Source organism: Tetrao urogallus (assembly GCF_951394365.1).
Source record: "Tetrao urogallus genome assembly, chromosome: 1".
In the NCBI taxonomy this organism is placed as follows: Eukaryota; Metazoa; Chordata; class Aves; order Galliformes; family Phasianidae; genus Tetrao; species Tetrao urogallus.
The window spans coordinates 186,603,541-186,628,622 of record NC_136813.1 but is presented as its reverse complement, the minus strand read 5'-3'; the positions used below and the strand labels follow the sequence as shown (position 1 = coordinate 186,628,622).

Sequence of the window (25,082 nt, the reverse complement as noted above, 5' to 3'; positions counted from 1 at the left end):
CATTCCTCTAGCATATGTAACTTTAAAGAGGACCATTCACATTGTATTTAAATCTCACTATAAATTTCTCCAGAGGAAAACCTACAAAGAATGCAGTCATCCTTACCAGCCAAGGGAGACAAATGTCCAATTTACAATGATCTAAAAGATTTGGAAGCAAAAATGAAAAGGAAATATAACTTTTTTTTTTTATATACAATATTTGTGGAGTTTCTGTTACAGTAAAGGTCCTGCCTCCAACAGTAATCTGGGAACCATACTAAATCAAACACATGGTGGCATATAGAGGTATGACTGGGAGAAAGGGAATAAGTTTAAGATGGTCCTGGCTGACTGCTGGCATGGAGGGAGGGAGATAGGAGCAATGAATTCCCAGCGGGAGGTTCACTCTTCTTCCTAAGGGGAAAAAAACAGATTCATCTACCAGTGCCAGTGATGTTCTATCCTGTGCTAAAAGTGTAGGCTAATCTTCAAAACATGACTTTTCTTTCTTATAAGTGGCATAAATAGTATGATAGGGAATGATAACCTCAGCATATCTGCCACAGATGAGAAGCAGCTGCAGTTACTGTTCCCCAGCATATACACAGAACTTAGATTTTATTTGTTGCAGAGTAATGGAAAATAAATTCACCCAAAATGTCATGGAAGAGCACAGAGAGCAAAAGGACAGATGGAGCATCCACGTGACCAGCATCTCAGATGGTAAGTAAGTACAACTCACACTCAGGTTGGATATTAGGATGAATTTCTCTTCTCAGATAGTGTGGTGAGGTATGAGAACAGATAACCCAGGGAAGTGGTGGAGTCACCATCTCTGGAGATGTTTAAAGAAGGGGTAGATGTAGTTGTTAGGGATATGGTTTAGTGGGCATGTTGGTGATAGGTGGATGGTTGGACTAGATGACCTTAGTGGTCTTTTCCAACTGTAGTAATTCTATGATATGATTCTATGGTGTTGGTCCTTTGGATGGCCAAGGTTACCCCATGGGCTCATATTTAACATTTCCTGCAAGCTTAACTTTCAGCTACAATTGCCTCGACTCCTGTCATGTGTAGTCTGCTGCCCAGCAAGGTCTTTAACACTGCTGAGGGAACATTCCAGAAGGAAAAATTACGCAGTGGAATATAATATTAACATGTAGAACCACAGACAAAATTTGTTTCAGAGAAGGGCTACATTTTGAGATACTTCACAATGGGCCTTCAATAAGAATATTGACAAACCCAGTGTAACCCAAAGAGGTAGTAGAAAATCTAATAGTACCTCTCTTGTACCATGTAGGACACAGTGCAGTTGATCTTACTGCTTACCAGAAGGACACCTTCAGACAATTTAATTCTGGCAATGACAGTTTTTCTGATTACAGCAATTTCCCCTCCAGATGTTGTGCTCTGGAAGCCTTTGCTGTAGTTTCCCACCCTGTAGTGCCTTTGAAAATGCTGCAGCCCAGAGATGCTACATACAGAAGATGTATTTAGACTCATTTAGACCAGCAGCACTAGAATTGACACTGATAAAATTGAGGTATAAGGGGAGACAAGAAGCAAGTGGGGAGAAAAAAAACTTGCTTCTTTCAACAGAGAGGTCCTGTCAGCCTGCTTTCAGGTGGAAAGATGGGCTAACCAGACTCTTGGGATGGCTCACATGGCATCTTTTTGGAGATTTGGTGGACATCTCTCTTGGTTTCCATGGGACAGAGTTGATTTTTCCTTCATAGTGTCTGGTATTGGACCAAAATTGGACTTTTTTTTACTCAGAAGGTGGTGAGGTACTGGCATAGGCTGCCCAGAGAAGATGTGGATCCCTGAAAGCTACCAAGGCCAAGTTGGATGAGGGCCTGGGCAGCCTGATCTGGTGGGTGGACACCAACCTACCAACAGGTGTTGGAAGTGGATGGCCTTTAAAGTCCCTTCCAACTTAAGTCCTTTTTTGATTCTTGGATTCTACAGTTCTGCGATCCAGAAGGCAAACTTACCTACTGAACATATTCCTGAGTGTCCTGATTCTGGAAGCACTCAGAAGTCCATATCCCTGCTCCTTGGGTGTGCTCTCAACCTTCCCTAGAACCTGTTTGATGCAGACACACCAGCGGTGTGGAACTGGGACAGGCATCCCCTGCATTCCACCCCATAAAGTGTACTGTACCCTCTCACCTTCGCTGCTATGCTCAATTAGTTCTCTGTGCTACTTGAAGAAAAGCAACTCCCCATATCAAAGTCATTTTTATGAGTGTGAAGCTGTTAAGCATCCAGCAAAAATTCACTTCGAGACTTTTTAATTATAACAAAATGCAAAATTTATTGCTGAAGTATTGTTTTTTAGCAGACAAATTAAAGCGACAAAACCCACATTTTGTTGACAATTTGTACTAATAGGAACTGAATATTCAGGCAGTTGGTGACTGATATTCCAAACCATTTTCTCTACTGCTGATTTGCTCATCTGAGTATTGCTCATCTGAGTCCCCCAAGAGGTAGCGATGAAACTGCTGCAGCACGGAGTCAGAAGATGTGTGTCACACAAGGAGATACTTGACCTTCCCTTCCCAAGATCCCAGCTTTAAGCCTCCAGTTTCCAGCAAGTTTCCAGCTCCCTTTAATCACGGCTGAGTCCCCTCTGCTTATCCTTCTCTATCAGGCAGTCTCCTAATTTGTTGTGTGCTTCCCAACATGCTCCAGGCTCAGCCCAAGCATTTCCTTACCCACGCCACGAGATCTCATCCTTCCTCTCCACAGGGCACCTTCCACTAAGTATGAACCTCAGCACGTAAAGAGGAGCTTTTTTGCTACAGACACATCCAAAGGCTTGTTACAGAAATGAGAGAAAGATACTGGACAAAATAAAAAATAAAATAAAAATTTCAAAAAGAAATAAAATAAAAAATGCACACAAGCAACAGTATGAAGTTTTTCTCCTTCAGATATCACTGCTCTACATTCAGGAGTCCAAGGAGACCTTAGCAAGGAGCTATGTGAGAAGTATTAACCATACTGGTTATGGCTGCCTTCCCACGTTAATGTTTAAGAGACCTATTATATCCACATTTGTAGTTTCTTCTGGGTTGCTTCTCTGTTGTTCATTGACTTGACAGATTTCTTTAGACAGCAAGAGACTCGAACGGAAATTAACAGAACAAGACTGATCTGCAGTGCCCCACAGCCCCATTTCCTTATTTCACACCACCTCCCAACCCCAAATCCTTTCCCACATTCCTTGTCCTTTCCTTCTGCAGCATCCCTAGCCCCTCACTTGGTCCTCTGCTTGTGCTGCCACCTGAGATAAGGTCATCTCATGGCATAACCACCAGCCACAATGTCCTTCAGATACAATTGGACTGTTACTACCATTGAATACACTGCAATATGAGAGCAAATGTTCAGCCTTCAGAAGACACAGAGGACTCTTTTACATTGTGCTGGATGCCATGTACAGGCAATGTCTTGTGAAAGGGGTACAAGTTGCAAGAAAATGGACCTTGGTTTCTCTGGGCACTTGGAGAACTGACTTGAGAATTTTCCTGGCTTGAGAAATGATTACATACAACATCACTTGCAATGCAGTCAGATTCAGACTCCATATAATGAATTCTTCCTTCCTTTGAAGCCAATTGCAAAGCCCTGGACAATCACTGCTGCTTCACAGTGAGTTTAAGTGACATGAGTAAAAGCCACTGCTGTCAAAAAGAAGGGCAGCAGCTTAAAACAGAGATGCTAACCTTCTGCCCCTTGAAGTTACTGGCAACATTTTCTTTCAGCATGAACAGATTTAGACCTTGGGTATTTGCAGATGGAATATCCTAGAAGCCACTGATGGAGTAAAATTAAAATCACAATTTTAGCAATTGCATTTCTTTCAAGTAATGACAGCACAAAAGATAAAGTAACACATCTGTGTTTCTCCATGTGTTTAGAATTGACTACTGCAGTTTTTATCTCTGTTGTTTGTTTTTTTTTTAATTTAAATAGTCTTCACTCTGGAGAAAAGAGCTCCTTTGATGTTACTGTTGACCTTTTGGGTTTATTCTACATAATTTTTTTCCCTCAAAAAGGTTCCCACCTCTGCAAAAGACAGAAAAATAAATCAAACTCTTTTTCTTTAATCCTAGAAGCATCCCACATTAACCTCAGATTTCAGATCAGCACTTTAGTTTTTCCCAACAAGTTTTTCTATACTAAACCATGCAGGAATAAGATCTTCCCTTTGAAAACTGTCTCCTAACTTATTTACTAGCCTACTCTAAGATTTTGGTAAGCTAACTGTAAGTTACCTTTAATGATCCACCTTCTGAGTACTCAGGATCTAGTCATTCTTCTGGTAGGGAACATATGAGGACAAAAATTCTCACATGGGTATTTAGGATCATACTGTATAAACAATTACAGCATTCAGTGTCTGCAAAAAATCAAGTGGTAAATCAGCAGTGAATATCAATTATACATCTGCTGCATCGCAGAGGCAGATGGCACTTTAATTGTACATCAGAAACATTATAGACCATTTTCCATACCCCAGCCTCACTGAAACTGTAGCTTTAGCACCCCAAAATATCGAGGTAGTGTATGCATGCAATGACTCATCAGCAAGAATTCCTTTCTATTTGAAAATAAATATTCCACCAGTAAACCAATAATAATCTCTAAGATTGGTAGCTCTCATACAGCAAAGCCTGCTATCTTGATCAAGGTAAGGACTTCTGTCAGAGAAAAGAAATAGACTGACTGCATGGGTCACAGCATTCAGCTCAAAGTGTGAAATTCTCTCAGACTTTGGAGATCAATGAGCCAAATTCTTTTGATGGCATCTTTAGAAATTGGAAGAAATGTCACAGAGATAAATAGAATTATATGGATTTACACTCCCTTCCCCACTTGATCCTAAGAGAACAAAGATCAAATCCTCCTCCCTCAGACAGGAATGTTTTTTGCAATGGTTCAGGTTTCATGGAACTTAAACAGACTCAATATTACAACTATTGACCACGGAGAAATCAATTGACACCAAACTACGAATGGAAATAATGACCCTGGCTAGCCAGAGGCAGTTATGTTGATGCACAAATACCCGAAATGTTGTGAATGCTTACTTAATTAAAGATTACTAAAAATTAAAACTGACCGTTTTCTTACTCTGTGACTGTTTGCTATTCAGTATGTATAGGCTTTGGCAATAAAGCCACTCCTACTCTATTATACTTTCAGTCGAGCACATTTCAAAAAAGGATTTGCTTTTCTTTACTTCCATTATGCACGAAACTTCTCAGTTTTATTTCTTTGTTGGTTGGGTTTTTTGCTTGTTGTTGAGGTGAAGGTGGTTGCTTGGATTTTTATTGTTTTTATCCCCTGTTCACTCTCATTTCTCTGTGTGGTCATACAGCCTTAAAAATGTCTGATAAATCTCAGTATGCATTTAATTGTGCAAGTCAATTACACTCATTCACTCCTCTCCTCCCCAAATACATTTAGGGCTACCCACTTTTGACACTTTTGTTCTACAGTGTGGGAACAAGAGCCTTTCTTGGAGAGAAATAATGAAATGTTATGGTGGAATCTCTACTTGGAAGTGGTATTTTCAGGAAACCTCTAACCACAGACAAACCAAACCAAAACATCCAGATAGGATCCATGTCCAAAACACCAGATACCCTCTGGACTTCACAGCAAAGGTTTAATTCCTATTGGTGAATCAAAGGGAAACTTCTCACAGATGATTCTCTAACTGTTCAAACATAGATGGTGCATCCAAAATTCAGAAACTTAACTGACCTAAGCACTACTTCTCCAAAGTAGTAAAATAGATGAAATAATGGGATGAAATATTCCTACAATGCAAAAACCTTTAGTGTTGAAACTAATGCAGACAATATGTTTTGCTTTTCCCCTCTTGGAAGGCACTGGACAACAAAGGGGCTGTTAGCTAATACAAAATACAGAGGATGAAGAGAATTCAAGAGGAGAAATCCATCAGAAGTAAATGACTGTGAACAAATAAACTTTTGCTTGTATATTTCAGTAAGGATGATGAAAAAATGAATTTCTTTAGTGATGAAGAGGGTAATACAAGCAATATTAATAATACTAAGCAATTCCTCTTTACAAGGAATTGCTTAATTCCTGACTCCAAAACAAAATTTCAAATGGGGGAAAGAACACTGCTGGGATCTCTGGAAAGGTACAAAACTTCCTCATCATTTTTGTCGTGCCATCACTGTATCTTTTGCTGGCTTTAATTCTCTGTCATTAGAGCTGATTTGCTTCCTTACATTCTCACGGAAGCCAGTAGCCTTAGAATATTGATTCAAGGATTTTGGTCTGCATGAAAGACTCACCCTAGCTTTAAATACAACTAAAGGAAACAGCATTCAATATAACACTGCATTTAATATAGCAAATAAGTGCTTGTATTACTGTCTCTTTAAACAAAGATATGTTTGGTTTCATTAGCAGTTCTTTTGTCATTAACCAGAAAGTAAGGAATTTCTAACTACACCAACCTGCCAGAGAAAGAAACATTATTCATCATTTTCAGAACTGTGATTTCAGAGTTTTTCATTTTCAATAGAAATATCACCCTCCTACTCTGGGTGCTCCAACCTACAGAGCAGTCTGAGGGGCAGCAAAATATGCAGATTTCCTGACAGTTCCTGCTTGAGATGGAAGTAAGAAGCCCTTCTGTGGGCAGTAGGATAATAGGAATGAGGGTTGTTTTTTGTGATTTTGGTCCATCACCAAATGAATTAATCTAAACAAGAATCAAACCAAGCCCAAGTTCTCACAACACCAATACCACTAACCCAGTATGTATCCACACCATCTCTGACGAGGCACGTGAGCGGAGGGGCTTTTGCTCAGTCCTCATCCAGTCCTCTGGGAATGGCCATAAAAGCACAACCTGCTCCGATCCTCTGGGAATGCCAGCACTTTTAGCTTTGTAAAGCTAGATGACCATTCTCTCAATCACTTCAGCTATTTGGTCCCTGCTTTTAAGAATGTGGGCAAACTCTAATCTTAAAAAAAAAAATGATGTCAATACAGAATAATTCAGAACAGTCTTTGCTCCTCGATCTCTGAAAAGAGAACAGAATAGGGAAAACGGGTTTTTGAAGAGCTCGTGCCAACTTTTTTTCTATTTCAATAGCTTATATAATGGCAGTAATAATGACCTTCACTAGACATTTCCTTGAGTACTAATGACCTGAGGTTAATGGCCCAAAGCACATTTTTATGCAGTCAGCTATCACAGCCAGCAATTAATTACCAGGAAATACAATGGGCTTTGACCGCTGTGGCTCAGTTAGCCTCATATTACTCAAAAATGAAAAACATCTCAATCTTATTTACTGTGGAGTTCTCCCAGATTTTACTTTAATATATTAATGTAAAAAATAAGGGAACTCAAACCTATATTAAGCCAAACATATGTTATGCAACATTCCTCCATTAACTTTGCACAAATTACACAGAGCCAAACCAGAGTGTCTTGCAATACAATGATCATCACAGCATACCCACAGATGGAAAAATATTGTAGTGCAAAGCTCTGTGTGAATTCTGCTTCTGTACTAGTAAAGCCTCCCCCAGGATAATCTTCAGCTCTTTGGTTGCTGTAAGTGGGTGAAGAGAAGGGAAGACAGAGGAGAATGCTCTGTAGAGAACAATCTGTTGTTAGCAAGTGGGCACTCCGGGTAAAGATGTGAAGCAGAAGGGATATTCTGCTTTTACCAAGTTGAAGAATGCTTCAGAATCCCTGTACCTGAAACAGATTTACAAAGAATACCAGGATATATGTTTTTTGAACTCAGCTTTCTGTTCTCATTTGTTACATTTTATTATTTGAGCAACGTATCCTGAAAACAAATGGGCTCAAATCTCATTGTTCCTGATCAGTTGTTGACATTTTGATACTGTCACTAACTTTCGGAATCTCAGAGAGCTAAAGCCAAGCACAAGACTAACGCTAAGAGGTGATGGTTTTAATCTAGGGATTACCAGTTTTAATCCCATGAAGGATGTAAGAAAGAGCTAACATTTTGTGTGTAGGTCCATTCCTCTAAACAAGTTTACTTATTTGGCATTCACTATTGTTTTTATTTCTCTGAAATATAAACAGACACTTCTATAGATCTCTTCATATCTAGGGGACATTTTGAGGATGACCTCGGCTCGCTATCTTCCATCAAGACTTCAGAATAGCTACCTGGTCACAGGAATTGCTGATGGACAAGCATATGTTAATTAGGCTCTCAGTAGGACTGGCAAATGAGATGGGACCCTTCCAAAGGAAAGGAGGAGCCTCCTGTCATGGACTTTGAGAGTCTCATCTCCAGGCAAACCAAAAATTCATCTAAACAAGAGAATGCATATCACCTGAAGGAGGTGATGGGTTTGGGTTAGTTTGTTACTCACTAACATTAAAACCTCATGATGAAAGAGAACTTCCACCTGAACTTCCAGGAAGTTCCATCTGAACTCTAAAAAGAAATTCTTTAATTTGAGGATGACAGAGCTCTGGAACAGGCTGCCCAGAGAGGCTGTAGAGTCTTATTCTCTGGAGATATTTGGAATTCACCTGGACTTTTTCATTTGAATCCTACTGTAGGAAAGCTGCTTTAGCAGGGGAGTTGGACTAAATGATTTTCTCTTCCAACCTGTATGACTCTGTGATTCTTTTAAATGACTAATTTCAACTCCTTTCTACAAATTTCCGTATTTGTTGATATTTTAAAAAGGAAGAATAAAGAGATGTGGGGTAAAAATGAATGTATCTCCCTGAAGGGCAGTGGGGAGAATCTACCTGAAATTTGTCATTCATGGCAAGTGTGGAACACTGATCCCCTGGCAGCAATTACAGTGGCTACGTAGACTTGGCCAGAGAGAGCCTAAATCTGGTCCAGTCCCCTTGAGCAACCCAGCATACAGTTGGGGTGTTCTGTTTTCAGGAAAACACAGGAAAAAAAGCAGTTGTTGCAGTTGTTGGTAGACTGGGTGAGCACACGTAATCAGCCACCTGAGTGCAACAGCTATGGGCACCAAATCTCAAAAATTTACATTTTCATGGGATTCAATGTGGAAGGAAACATGTGGGATTTGTGTCTCTGAGCCATGGTGTACTAACCACATTAGCCTGTCAGAGGGCTGGATCTATGCCACACTGAGAACTTAAGAGTTCAGTAATTATGGAAGTATGACATTCATAACCAGAAGGCAAAGAGCTGAATAATTGCAGCTGCCCAGTTCTACAAGCCCTTCCCTTCTATGGGTAGCTATTCATAGCCTTGCATTTTAATTGTGGTAATTACAGCATTTTATTTTGTTTTAGTGATATCAACTTTTCTACTACTTTTTATTTTAAGAAAATGAGTGACACTATTCTTTCAACAGTAGACAAGAGGAGTTGTCATCTTTAGTGATCTATTCAAACCATTAATATGTTACATTTCCCCAGTTGTAGAAAGGCTCTAATTACTCATAATGAACATTTACTGAAATGCACACTAATTCACTTCCACAAATAGCCATGCTCTCTGCTATGATACAAAAATAATAATAAAAGTCAATGGCTGTGCATCTCCGACAAGAACATTTTATCAGTCAGTCAGAATGAGCAGCTGGAATAAAAGGCACAATCATATCCATAATGAAAAAAAAAAAAAAAAAGAGAGATAATAAACCTGTAATTCTTCTTACTCTTGTTTTAAAGTGGAATAATGAATGGGAGAATTCAAATTTGCAAGCATTATGGCCTGATTCTCCAACAAGATTTCAAGACTTCAGGAAAACGTAAGTGCAGAGGAACGAGGCAAAAGAAAACTGATGGTATGTGCTGCAGAGAACCGAAGGGAGAATGATTTTGTAGGTGAGTGAAAGGTGACATCCACCACAGGGAAACTAAGAGCAATCCCAGGAGCTGTTTAATCTCTTTCAGCTGTATTAAATCACTGTGTTTGAAGCCTTATTTTGAGTTTATGGAGGCTTGTAGTACTGCTCAGGTACAATTCAAAGTATCTTATCATTAAGAAACAGCTAAATTACCTGTCCGAGGTCGCAAGCAGTGCAACACTGAGTAGGAATTTGCTCTCATTCCATCCTCCAAAAGAGCAACCAGCTCAGCTCAGCTATTTGCTGCTTATGAAGCCCATTAGCAAATGAACGCCAAGCGGCAGGGAGCATCCTGCAGGCAGGGTTCCCCCCCAGGCATCCCTGAGTGCCACCACACATCACTGCCTGCTGCCTGGGCCTTCTGTGAGGCTAAGCGTGAAGCCCACACACCTGCACAGCAGAAATATCTGCAAAAGGAGCACGGAGAGTGCTGCATAATCATCTCACCGTTCAGTCCTCCCCACAGACCTCATTTCAGATGTTGAGCTGGAGAGGGCCAGACACCAGCTGTGCAACCAGTTCCTTAGGGAAGGTGTTGCTCATTCCAAAGCAGCTCCACTTACAGCCAGGCCTTGTGGCTGGGGCACAACAGCTGACATGTCACACCCCTCAGTGTCAAACAAAGGCTGTGACAACTCCTACCCCATGCAAAGGTGACAAAGAATCAGGAGTTGATTTAGTGGGAGGAACATTGCCAACTGCAGCTTGCCTCCCAGGTCAGTGCAGTCTGAAGGTGAGGTTGCAGACAGGAGGTTTGAATGTCAAAGGCTTTTGCATACTGTTGACACAAAGATAATTTAATGCTGAGGTGAGGAAGGGAGAAAACAATGACCTCATTCCTCCAGTGAAACTTTGCTGCTCCCAAAAGTTTCAATATGATCCTCCAAGCCAAGCTGCCATTGCTGCAGATCTGTCCAGAGATTTGAGTGGAAGAGAGCAGAGGTTTGGGTTGTCTGTATGGAGGAGGGGGAAAGGGTGATGTTCAGTTCTGGCTTTAAAATACATAGAGCTTCTCAGCCCTGTTTAGTCAGTTTCCCAATTTGCCTTCACTAGGGCAGACTTCAACTTTGGGCACACCAAAAATATTTAGCGAATCCATGAAATAATTTATTAAATATTCAGAGCACTATGAAGTCCAACAGCTTAGAAGTCAACAAATTAAGGCGTGGATTTCTTAGGATTTAGTAGTAATGCAGTTAGTATGTATGAATGTTTTCAGGGGAGATCCTACAGAATTTAGTGCTGTACTTCATGAGAATGGTCAGATTAATAATATTCATGTTTTTCTAATGACTTCAGTTTAGCTTTGATTGAGAAATGGAAGACCAACCCAGGAAAATCCCCTCTGAGAGGGGAACCAGAAGCACAGCTCTAAACTGAGATACTCAGTGGGCAATGACATGGGGATGGCAATTGTTTCTGCAAGGTGTAACTATTGGTCAGTTTTCTCATGGCCTCTTGCTGTAGGTTAGAATCATAGAATCGTAGAACAGCTTGGGTTGGAAGGGATCTCAAAGATCATCCAGTTCCAGTGCCCTTGCTGAGGGCAGAGTTGCCAAATTAGGCACTAGATCAGGTTGCCCAAGGCCCCATCCAACCTGGCTTCAAACTCCTCCATGTTCTGTCTCTGAGATCTGTAGCAATGCCTTCAGTCAGGGAACAAGGAATCATCAAGGCAGGCAGCCCTTACCATGGGTCATCCAGCTTCTTGCTGTTCATCCCGGGCAGCAATTTGGACACACACGTTGAGTTCATGCTCTGAATTCCCTGTTGGAAGCCTTTTTTTCCTCTGTAACTCCAGAGTTAGCTGACTCCCACCTCGCTATCTCAGATATCTCAGATCCACTTGTATCCTAACATCAGCTTTGAATGTAACTCAGGCACAAATAATAATTTTCAGAGCATGGAAGAGTGTCACAGAGTGCTCTGAAATAAGACAGTCCTCCAAACACGAGCAGTCGCCATTACCTTACTAAGAGCACTTGTTTCCTAAATGGTATGCTGTTATTTCTTCAAGGAAAAATATTGTGTACACAGAGCAGGGAGGGCAAGGCTGGGTTATAAACATGAGAAAGCTTCAATTTGATGGAGAGGGTGAGAGGAACAGGCTTGAACTACATCTTCTGGAAACAGAAAACCGTGTTGCTCTTCTGTATCGTTTTAAGAATGTTTTGGACTAATTGGTACGTGCCATGCTGTGTATCTTGCTCATCTGAACCTCTGTTGTCACTTAACACTCATTAATTAGCATTATTGCTACAACCTACAGCAGTTTGAAGGGAAAGACCTTAAGAGATATTTTTGTGACAAGCAGTAATGTTGTCTCGAGAGATGCCAGGAATCATAACTTACGGTGCTGTTAAAATTTATACAATCAATATGTCTGTCGCTTTAAAATTTTACAGCAACTAATAAGATAGACATAAAATGCAACTACACTTGCACTGATTCCCATCAGCATTAATGATCTTAACATAGCAGGTGTTATCGTTCCTAACAAGACAGAGTATTTGCTATTTCATGGTTCACAAGAGCTGATGAAGCCCCACTTTATTGCATTAGATAATGCTACAGGCAGAGGCTCTTTGGGCACAGCTCTGCCAATTTCCCCCACGATGAACCAATCTGTGCTCCTCTGATCACTGCAGCAAAGTGGAGGCAGGGGTCCCACATAGCCAGGCGCAGTCTAGAGTTAATTGCAGTAAATTTCAGACACCAGAAGAGAAAAAATGTAGTTCTAATGACAGATTGCATTCTTTGTATGAAAAGAATATGTTTGGAAAATACATATATAAGACTGAAACTCCCCTTTATAGAGAATTTTTTCTGGTCTAGGAAAAAAAAAAAAGCTCATAAAGAAAAAAGAAAAAATCATCTAAGTATTAAACAAGCTAGAAAACAAGACCAAAATAAAACCAGATATAATCCAGATAAATGAAGGTCTTTGGGTCATCAACATTTATGTCACTACACCAAAATCAGCCCCATGCACTTAAGGCTACTGGTTTAATGGGATTCTCCCATGTGCTTCTGTCTGCACATGGCAGCAGCTGGTCTGGGAACTGCTTTAGGCCCTGTTAGCTCCATGTGCTGAGTAGCATACATCAGGCAAGGTGCTGTGAACTGTCATCATGGCTGAGACTCAACAATGTCTTGTGCAACTCTGTTGGGACGTTTCGATGCTGGATACCTGTGTTGTGACTGATGCTGGACACATATGGCCTGTGCATGATTCTTCTATTTAAGGAAATCCTCATCTCCTGGAGATGCCTATTTCTCTTAACTGACCAAAAAGGAGTTTTGAATGATCAAACTCCTAATCTAGGTCACACTTTTGTGCATCTAATTCCAGTATAAAGTCAATTAATGGCCCTGAACCTTAGGTTTTTTTACCTGCAAAGTGCTTTGCAAAACCCATGAAGAAGGGGATGTTTTCAGACTGAATGTGATGCAGTACTGCCAAATTCTGTTGCCAAATATGTCTTAAAAAAAAAAACAATTAGAGCGTTGGATGCATATTCTGTGTGGTATTGCAAGGGAAATGCTATACTGAAATGTTTCTCATTGCTAAAGAGAGCTCTCTCAAAGGAGAAAGCCCATCAGTGAATTGAATGCTACCTCCGTGGACTTCCCGAAGACATCTAATCCTTTAATCTCTGGAGAGTGGCAGTTCTGGAAGAGATGCCATTATAGCTGCTCATCATGGGATGAATTATGCAAGAATTTACTATTGATTCTAGGGAAGCCTGCTCAAGCATGCAACAAAAGCCATGTGGAGAGGACCAGGTTTCTCCAGTTAACTAAACTGATTCATAGCCCAAGAAAATATAAGGAATAAAAATACCAAACAGATGGCAAGATGAAGCATTTTAAGTCCCAAATCACCTTTTTCACACCCATTATAAACTTCTAGTACCAGCTGATTCCAGAGCAAGTAGTTACACAAATCCTTTCCAAGCCCGTAAGTACATCCCCTCCACCATCACCCCAACCATCCATGAAAAACCTCTGATCCAATGCATCCACACGGGTCTGGCACACCACAGTAACCCTGCCCAGGTCTGTGCCCAACATGAAGAGATCCAAAGGGTCCAGGCTTCAGGCCAGAGCTGTAGAAACACCCTCAGCACCACAGAATGCCACTGGCACAAGGTCGTACACTACAGAACATTAAATTTAAAGAGAAAATTGCTGTGGGTACATTAGCACTGATGGACAATTAGCTTCAGGAATATATATGAGGGATGGAGAGAGAGGTTTGACTTGAAATTAGGAGAAATTACGAGTGAAACTAAAAGCATATATGGCAAGTGATGACAGGCACCCATCAATTTATCCTTGAACGAGGAAAAGATGGAGGGTATTTAAAAAGCCAGGAAGGCCAGAAGTAAGCAAGAGGAAGTTAAATGAGCTTACACAGCACATTAGACCCTGGGAAATACAAAACTAACCGTGTGGTGGTTTAATAGCACGTTTAGCATTTTGAATAATGGACGTAAAATTTGCTTTTCTCAACTTGACCTTCGTTACCAGCCCTGAGTGCTACAGATCCTGCAGTGTGCCCTTGCAAAACTCATCATGTCTCTGAGTGCCGGGGACCATTTCCTACTGCAACCAGAAAAGAGATCCGTAATAATTATATGTGTAATACATATATATGCATTTGTGTGCACACACACATGCTCTTTGCTTATAACAGCTCTCCAGCAGGAACATTACAGTGACATTTAAGCAGAAAAATATCCAGCAGAGGTCTTACACTAAAATTGTTTCTGATGCTAGTACATAGAAAATGGCAACAAGAGTAAAGGAGGAAAAAAGCCCCGAAACAGTGCAACTAAACAACTCTCTAATACACCACCAGAAGGGTTTTTTTAATTGCAGAAGGACAAGAGGATGTATCTGGACTCAGCCACGTGTTATGCTAAATAATCTCCTTTGAATTATTATTAATATGCAGAAGTTGGGGAAGTAGGTCAGTAGCTCAACACGTTGCAGCAAATAGCTCAGATAAATGCCAGTCATCGCCAGGTCTGCAGTCTGACACGGGCTGCAGCGAGCCGAATGGCGACAGCGGCTCAGAGCAGCGGTCCACAAGTGACACAGCACCCGAGCACCTGGCTGCAGGCACAAACCCAGCTCTGCTCTGCATTTCAGTGATATCAGGAGCAACACGAAACATCTACAGCACAGCGTAAATCTTGCATGCAAGCGCCAGTCAGAAAGGTGACTTCAGATCCCTGCCATGGCAGTCTATAAATATTGCGGGATGGGCACTTCCACCTCAGCTCCAGATGAACCCCTTGCAAAGTTCCCTGTGACCTGCACTAGCCCAGTGTAGGCTCAGGCAGAACTCCGAGGATGCTGTGCCCTGCAGCCCTGCGGCTCAGCATCCCTCACCCCCTTCCATCCCCACCGGCTCGCAGCAGGCACTCACCATCAGCAGGCTGAGAGCAGCCTCGGGTGCACGCTGCACGGCCATCGCCTCTCCTCCTACATGCAAATCCTCGGCTCAGCCCTCGGCCCTCCGTCACGGCACGGCATCCACAGAGTCCACGACTGGCTGCAGGGAGAGAAACCCCAAATCGGGGTCGGAGAGCGTTGGCAGGAGGAGGGGAGGATGGGTGAGGGGGTGGGGAGGAGGGGAGGGAAGGGAATAACCTTCTCAGTCAGGGAAAGAGGCTTAAGCTAGGCCAAATTTTACACCGGAGAGAGGAGGAGAATGAAACGCAGAGCTTGCTGCAGAGAGGAGATAGGGGAGCTGCAGGGTATTTAAAGCTCGCATGCACGCCGCCACGGCGAGGACACATCAAACACCTACGTGACAAGTTAGGTCCCAGCCATCCTCCCCCTGCCCCGCACGCTGCAATTAGCTGGTTGTTAATTGCCGTTCTTCTTCCTCTATCTACCTACATGCTTAGGTCAGGTATAACTGCCGTGCCCCCGTATCTTCCTCTCTGCCATGGAAATGTGAGTGCAGAGACAGCATCAAACATCACAACGTACGGCTTCCCACACAGGCAAACTGCTTCTCTCTTCTTGCAAAGCCCTGCTTTGCCCGTTTTTGAAAGCAGATGCCTGGATAATACAGACAGGAGCAAGAAGAGCCTGAACCAGGGAGCAGCGGTGCTCACTTGACAGCAATGATTACTGTCAGCATATTGCAGCAGGAGCTGGGTTATGCACTGACCTTCTTCACCTTATCTGAAAAAAAAAGGCTCTTCCTCCTCCTCCTTTCCAAATGGACTCAGCTCCCTGTGGAGCTAACACAGTTCCTAGAAACGTGTGATTACACAGCCCAGTCTGCCAGCACTCTGATCATGCTGCCTGCACTGCATGTAAATGGCAGCCAGGAAAGAGCAGCCCCCTTCCCTTCCCTTCCCTTCCCTTCCCTTCCCTTCCCTTCCCTTCCCTTCCCTTCCCTTCCCTTCCCTTCCCTTCCCTTCCCTTCCCTTCCCTTCCCTTCCCTTCCCTTCCCTTCCCTTCCCTTCCCTTCCCTTCCCTTCCCTTCCCTTCCCTTCCCTTCCCTTCCCTTCCCTTCCCTTCCCTTCCCTTCCCTTCCCTTCCCTTCCCTTCCCTGCCCTTCCCTGCCCTTCCCTGCCCTTCCCTGCCCTTCCCTGCCCTTCCCTGCCCTTCCCTTGCCTTCCCTGCCCTTCCCTTGCCTTCCCTGCCCTTCCCTTCCCTCACTCAGGAGCCCAGGGATGGATAATTGTGGTAGTGTAGCTGGTTAAGTCTGGTTAGCCCTGAAATTAAGACCCTGGTTGAAGAGTTAGTTGTAAATGCAATATGGCTTTTTTAATTTGTTTTTGTTGTTTTTTTTTAAAGCTTTTAGGAAAATTAAGCAGCACTCTGGTATGAAGACAGCACTGCCTCATAGACATGGCAGAGCAGCTGGTGATTCAGAAGAGCTAAAGCATCTGCAACACCTGTCACATTCATGGGACCTTTATTTTTATAGAGCTCAAAAACATCCTGTGCTTCAGTGCAGCAGCTCTCACATCTTCCTTCTGAAAGAGAACAATTTTGAATTTATTTCTTAAAATATTAGATTTCACACAATGTCAGCGTCTGTTCAGTTTCCAGCTCCCACCTGCACACTCCTCCCCACCCCCACCATCATTTTGGAACTCAAAACTTTCAGGCAAATTCAACCAGAGATAAGCAGTCTCTCACACACATCATTCCTGCGAGTACCATAGAAATTGGCACCGCTGTAGAAAAGAAAATCAAATTGCTGTCATCATAAAGGCAGTTAGCAGCAATCTTGTGTTCTGAAAGCCACATATGGCAGGTCAGTTGGGGTGAGTAACATACTGGAGCACTCATTTGCCCAAGCCTCCCATTGGTCACTAATCACCATGTTTATCAAACAAGACACAGTATCTAAAGGGGAGCTATAAGGAAGCAAGGAACAGGCTCATGGCAGAATGTATTGTGGTAGGACAAGGATGGTCCTTGTTTCAATGGTTTCAAAATGAAAGAGGGAAAATTTAGATTGGATATAAGGAAAAAAAAATTACATTAAGGGTAATGAGGCACTGGCGCAGGTTGCCCAGAGATGTGGTGGATGGACCATCCTTGAAGACATTCAATGTCAGGCTGGACCAGGCTCTGAGCAACCTGATCTAGCTGTAGGTATCCCTGTTTATTTCAGAAGAGTTGGATTACTTGGCCTTTAAGGGTCCCATCCAACTCAAATGATTCTATGATCCTATGACACAGGGAGATGTGCAGACACTGCCCTACAAAAGCCACTCAATACATCTGCTGGAGACCTATGAACCCAACACACTGTTCTGTGAGCCAGGAGAGGGAAGGGAGGTGACTCAGCGACACACAGGAACGTTTGGAGTCTTTTCTCCTTAGTTTTCGGTTACATACACCAGTTTCCAAAGTTCTTTGTGTCACACCTAGGAGGACAGAGTTCCCACTTCAAGTCCCCACTTCTCAAATGCACCAAGGTACTTGAGCAGCAGAGAGCTCTGGGCTTCAACCATTTACTTCAATTAAACAGAGAGCTGAATATAGTTTCCCAGTGCTTTCTACCCATAGATCCCATCCTGGCTGCCTGCACTCAGTTATTCTTCACCTCACACTCATCTGAAGTTACCAGAGTTCATACAACACAATCCACTCCCTTCCCTCCAGATTCATCTCCCTTCTGAAGATAAGCAGGTTGCTGACTGCTACAGAGGAATAGAGAAGCAGCTACTTAAATGTCTCTTGAAAGGGGAAAATAGGCATAATAAAAGATGAAGGCAAGTTCTAAAAAGCATCTCAAGGCATCAAATTAAAAAAACATGTAACTAAACCTTTTTCCACAGTGCTGTGACAAATATCCTCAGGCTAATAAGTTTTTTTCTGCACTAACCCAAGCTGAAGTACTGTGAGGAGGTGGCTGCAGAGAAGAGGCATTCATTAACTTGTGCATCTGGCAACAAAACTTCTTCCTTCCAAGTGAATTTAAGGGACCAGTCTATTCGTATGTTTTGGTCTCAGCTAAAACTAGATGACTTTTCCATCTGTAGCTCCTGAGTTCATTACGCCGCTGTTCAGGCAAAAATCCATGTCAAACACTAAGATTTAGTCATGATTTGTGGTGTCCTTGAAAAAGTGAAGGTTTGTCCTGAGCTCTGCAAGTCTCAGGGTAATGATCATGTGTAGGGAACCATCTGTGCACAAGTATATGATCTATGACTTCAAGGTACATTTGCAAACTTCCTTACAGGTTTGCTGCTTCCTACTATTTAGGTGAATAAATTTCATAGTACAAGAAGAACAAAAATTATATCATTATTCACTTCAAGTTGTCCATAGATAAGAAAAAAAACTTAAAATTGAACTTCAAGGGTAGATGGTAAGTGCTACAGCCCTGTGATTTTGTTTCAGGGCTTGAAACTGTAGCATTTAAAAAAAAAAAAAAAACAATAAAAAAAAAAAGAATTGCTTACAATTCCTCAAAGAGAAGCTATTAAGACAAACAGTGGATTCATAGAATAATTCATACCTGTGAGTAGACATAAAGCACTTGCAGACTAGTGTATGGAGAAGAATCCTGTTATCACAGCCATTCCTTGGATATGGTTGGGGTTTGAGCATCTGGTACTGCAGTGCAGTAAGAAAGCCCCCTGCTAAGAGTAATTATAGTGACCTCTCATAGACATATAGAACCTCACAGGTACCCACCATCTTCAGTAGGAGACACTGGATGTGGGTTGTGCCAGGAAAGGTACAAGTTGGATGTTAGGAGGAGTTTCTTCTTAGAAAGAGCAGTGAGGCATTGGCACAGGTTGTTCAGGGACGTGGTGGAGCCACCATTCCTGGAGGTGTTCAGGGAAAGGGCAGATGTGACGCTGAGGGACATGGTTAGTGGGCATGGTGGGGATAGACTGATGGTTTGACTAGATGATCCCAATAGTCTTATCCAACCTTAATGATTCCATGATTCCATGATTGCTTTGGAGGCATCATTAACATAGGCAATACAGAGCTCAGCATTAATAGCAAGACTTTTTCAGCTGGTACAGAGCCTATATTTGTTATTAAATTTATTTTCAGTGTTTTTCTTCAATGAATATGCAAGAGCCCTTGCTTTCAGTGAAGTCAGTGTGAATTTCTCATACATTGCTACCAGGTATATTTTAATCATTGAAAATCATCACCATTCACTGGTGATGTTTTTGAAATCAAAATCCAGATAGGAATTTTAACTTGCCTTCTAGCATCATAGATGGAAGTGAAATGCCTAGTGAGACGACAACTGCTAGGAGGCCGCTCATCTAAGGATAAGCATGTACAAGGAACAGTGTTTAATGAAGTGTTAGCCAAGAATTATAGAACCACAGAATCATTAATGCTGGAAAATACCACTATCATCATCCAGTCCAATCATCAACCCACCCCCACCATGCCACTAACCATCTTCCTCAGTGCCACATCTGCTCTTTCCTTGAACACCTCTAGGGATGGTGACTCCACCACGTCCCTGAGCAGGCTGTGCCAATGCATCACCACTCTTTCTGAGAAGAATTTTTTTCCTAATATCCAACCTGATCATCCCCTGATTCAATTTAAAGCAACTACCTCTTGTTCTATTGCTGTTACCTGCGTGAAGAGGCCGACCTTCATCTCATTGCAACCTCCTTTCAGGCAGTTGCAGAGTTACAAGGTCTCCACTTCCTTAACTCAATTTAAAAGAACTTTATAAAAAAGAGTTATATTGATGTTTTGGTAGGAAAATTGGCAGTTAAGGTTGATGGTACTACTGTAAGTATCAGCATGACCAGAGGTCACAACCTTGCACACCCAAGCAACCAGTGAGGAATCTACGAAGCATTTCTGGAACTTAATATATACCACAATTTATGCCACATTTTTTAACATTTTTTACTTTAAATTTAAAAGATACTAATCTTTCAGTGGTGTGAAAAGAATCAGTGCTGCAAAAGCATGAAAAGTTGTCAGAGTTTTTTGAATTTCCCTTGGCCATTCACATGTTCCTTGCCTGCTGGAATTTAAGTCATTAGTTCCATGTAAGTTTCAGGAACCAAATTTGCATTGAATGACCATGGCTGTGCTCCTGCTTTGATCCACAAAGGAGGAACCACTTCATACAACAAATCACAACAAAGCAACACAGCTGGGATGTCTAAGATGCCAAACCAAGCTACAGAGAATTGCACTAAAATAAATGTTCATGTAATTCAAACAGACAAATTTGTGGACCTACATTTTGCTTGTAGCATATCCCCAAAGAAGATAAAACGCTGATGCTAACAAATAAATTATTCATTGTGAATTATTCTCTCAGCTTTAATAAGAATCTGGAAGCAGTTTAATGCATTAACTCTTCTCCTTACCTTCCTGTGCTCCCTTCCGTCAATCCAATTGCTCTAAAAAACACTTGTCGTACCCTACAAACAGATCTCACAGGGCAAGGGCTGTTCCTTTTGAAAACTCTCCGAAAGCTTTTGATAGCTACAATTGCAGTACTGCCAAAGCGGTACTATGTAAGAGCTGTACAGGGAGAGGAATGCCATTTCTGCCACTAGCAGACAGGCACCATCAGATGTGGATATCTGTGGGGAAGGGTCTGTGGTTAGCTGTTTCCTCCTGTACCACTATCTGGAGAGAGAAGTTAATGCAGGGTTGCTGACCAAGTGTTCGGGAAAATATTTCTTTGTGTTCTTACAGGAAATATTATAGCAGATACTGTAAGAAATCTTAGCAGGTTAGATGGAGAACTGGATTACAGAATCACAGGAACATGTAGGAAGGAAAAGACCTTCAACATTATGAGTCCAACCATCAACTTCATCTACCGAGACCCATCACTAAAACATGTCCCTTTATGCATTGACGCTCAGCCTTTTGGTTTGTCTGGGCTGCACTGAGTGAAGAGGAGCTGTCTTGAGTTGTGTTATACATAGATTGCACCAAAAGTAATGCCTCCTATATACTTCCATGAAAACAACAACAGATACAAAGAGCACAAAAGCATAGTGTAGTAGAGCATATTCTCAGCTACAAAACACTATTTTTCATCATAGTCATCCCCATTAGCTATGTGTTTTCACCAGCAATGAACAAAAGCCTGTATGCTGTGTGTGTCAAAACCTGCACCAGCAGAGGTGACCCACTGTTGCCATTGCTCCCGCTGAAACACACCACCCACTGCCTCACTGTGCTCACAGCACTGTTTGGTCTCCATGAACATACAGCAGGCATCAATGAATGTCAGCGGGTGCCACGTTTTTTGCATGGAGGAATTCAATAACACGCTTTTGCTTCGTACACATTTCCATGTCAGATACCATTTTGTCAAATTGTCACGTGGGAACAAAATGTGATGGAATATTGGTGGGAAAGTTCAGCCACCAATATCCATCTCTGATGTTGTGGATCAACATAATAAGATAGCAGGCATTACTTTCGGAGCAGCCCTCATAAATAAACGTGATGTAGTTCATGAATAAGAGTAACAAAACTTATTGTAGTCTTTAATATTTTTTCTTCAAACAAAAAAAAAGAGGACAACAAAAACATAAAACTAACAGGACATTTGTCCTTGTTTTTGTGAAGCCAGTGCATCAGTCTGGTTTGGTGGAAGCGGCTGCCATTCTTAGTGAAATCTTAAGGTGCTCGTCACAGAGTTTTGATGAAATTTTACTCTTCCTGTGCTTCATCCGTGAAAACAGTTCATAAATGTTCTTACTGAAGAAGTGATGACATGAATAAGGCGTTATTGTGAAGTGAGAGAGATTTTTCTCTGGTAAAACAGGTGTTATAAAAATCTGGTTGTCCTAGTTTCAGCTTGGATAGTATTGTTTTTTTTTTTCAGAGTATCTGGTATGATGCTACATTGTGGTTCTAGGAGAAAAACAATGTTGATAACACACTGATGTTTACAGTTACCTTCTAAAGTCCATTCTTTCTACATACCTTCTAAAGTACCAAGTCCATTTACAGCAAAGGGCTCAAGGAGCTGGGAGAGAACAGAATTAGAACAGCTGACTTAAACTCACCAAAGGGATATTCCATACCACATGATATCATGTGGGAGTTTTGAAGAGAGTGGGAGTTCATGCCTCTCTTCCACTGCTCAGGGGCTAGCTGGGCACTGGTCAAGGGGTGGTGAACAATTGCTTGTTCATCTGTTGAAAGTATCGGAGTCCATGGAATTATTTGCCATCACTTGAGTTAGCACTGCACTGTTTCAGCCCAGACAGCATCAATAGCACACCAGTGTTTGGTTGTTGATGGGCAATGAGTGTGTGCCAGAGAGAGCTGCTCCCCTTATAGTGTGGGGCAGGGGACAGCTGTAGGACAGGCTGGGCCACATGAAGCCCATGGGCTGTGTGTTGGACATGCATGCCTTAGTGTCAGCCTTCTTAAGACACAGGCTAAAAGAAGAATTGATTTGAAGCTCATCTGTAAATTCAGTGCTACCTTTCCACTCTGAACACAGCCCTGAAGGACGATACACTATTGCTGTTTTGAATGAGGTGGCTGTGGCAGCTCCTTTAGTCAGACCCAAGTGAAACTCTGAACTGTCTCTACTTGATGAAAGTGCCATTGGCATTTAAACCTGTTTTCTATTCTATTCTATTCTATTCTATTCTATTCTATTCTATTCTATTCTATTCTATTCTATTCTATTCTATTCTATTCTATTCTATTCTATTCTATTCTATTCTATTCCATTCCATTCCATTCCATTCCATTCCATTCCAATCTACACTATGCTACACTACTCCATTCTACCTTACCCTATTCTGGAGTGGCAGAGTGGATAGATAAAAAGAAAAACTTAACATAAGGATGGATTTCAAAACATGACCTCTAAAGTTCTTCCAGCCTATGCTGTATTCAATTTAACATGCAAGAACTTAACATTAATGGTGCATTGGGGCAATCTTAAATTAAAACACCTCAAAGTTAATAACTAGAAAATAAACATGCCATAGCTTAAAGTATGACTTAATAATGGCACAGAAATTGACATTCAATAACCATCCAACTCAATTTTAAACCTCTGGGTTTCATATTATGATTGTTTAATATTAATTTGACATTTATAAGATGATGATCTCAGCAGACTGGGATATTAGAAGTTGTTAAACCTAGAGACCAATACAGAATGTGGGAGCCTGAAAGTGTTCATCACTATTGCAGTTAAATTTGTTTTCCAAGAATTCATTCCCCTGTGCTACCACAGGATCTGTATGGCTATACTTAGAATCATAGAATGACAGAACAGTTAGGGCTTTAACAACACCTAGTTCCAACCCCTCTGCTACAGGCAAGGACATCTCCCACAAGACCAGGTTGCTCACAGCCCCATCCACCCTGGCCTTGGATGCTTCCAGGGATGGGTCATCCACAGCCTCTCTGGGCAGCCTGTTCCAGTGTCTTGCCACCCTCACAGTGAAGAATTTATTCCTAATGTCTAGTCTAAATCTACCCTCTTCCACTTTAAAACAATTTCCCCTCATCCTGTCACTACTTGCCCTTGTAAAAAGTCCCTCCCCAGCTTTCCTGTAGGCCCTCTTCAGGTACTGGAAGAGGCTGCTATAAGGTCCTCCCCAGAGAGCCTTCTCTTCTCCAGGCTGAAGAGCCCCAGCTCTCCAGCCTGTTCTCATAGAGGAGCTGCTTCAGCCCTCTGATCATCTTCGTGACTCTCCTCTGAACCTGCTCCAACAGCCTGATATCCTTCTTATGTTGGAAGCCCCAGAACCAGAAGCAATACTCCAGATGCAGTCTCATGAGAGCAGAGTTGAGTTACAGAATCACCTCCCTCGACCTGCTGGTCATACTTCTCTTGATGCAACCCAGGATATGTTTGGTCTTCTAGGCTGAAAGCATACACTGGTAGATCATGTTATGTCTTTCATCAACCAATAGCCACAAATCCTTCTCCTCAGGACTGCTCTCAAGTAATTCTCTGCCCAACCTGTATCTGTATTTCGTATTTCCCTGGCCCAGATACAGGACCTGTACTTGGCCTTGCTGAACTTCAGAAGGTTGACATGGGCCCACCTCTCAAACTTGCCCAGATCCTTCTGGATAGCATCCCTTCCTGCTAGTGTGTCAGCTGCATCACTCAGCTTGGTGTCATCCATAAACTTGCTGAAGGTGCACTCTATCCCACCGTCCATGTCACCTACAAAGATGTTAAATGACTTGTGCTGCTGGACCTTATTTGCACATGTGCTTGTGCAATTTTAGTGAATTTAAACAGCAGTTTTCAACCAATTCCAATTGCTAATTAATTTCTTTTCATTTAGGAGATCTTGGCTGCAAAATAGGAAAATGGTGCTAGGCATAATACGCATACGACACTGGAGCAGGGATGTCATCATCAACCATTTTTACCACTCCCACATCAGAACAAATCATGGGATTTAGGCTAGATGCTGGCAAGTAATTCTTTACTCAGAGGATGGTGAGGCACTGGCACCTAGGGCCAGAGAAGCTGTGAATGCCCCAGACCTGGAGCCCTGGGCAGCCTGATCTGGTGGCAATCAGCTCACAGCAAGGAGCTGGAACTGGGTGAGCTTTAACATCCCTTCCAACCCAAGCCATTCTATGACTCTACAATTCTATGTGACCTTACCTTCTTCAAAACAAACACAGGCCTTAAACAAACAAACAAACAAATAAAAGGAAAGGGGAAAGTGGTGAATACTTGCACAATCTGTTCG

General features: G+C 42.1%; 1 protein-coding gene across 1 annotated transcript in view; it reads right to left on the bottom strand.

Moving 5' to 3' along the window:
- Positions 1–15,361, bottom strand: part of FRMD4A (FERM domain containing 4A) — a gene marked incomplete at both ends in the record, with an annotated part of 350,711 nt that extends 335,350 nt beyond the window's left edge. Inside the window, one exon of the mRNA XM_079548504.1 lies at positions 15,317–15,361. Coding sequence (XP_079404630.1) covers positions 15,317–15,361 — 45 coding nt within the window. The remainder of the gene's footprint in view (positions 1–15,316) is intronic.
- Positions 15,362–25,082: the final 9,721 nt, after the last annotated feature.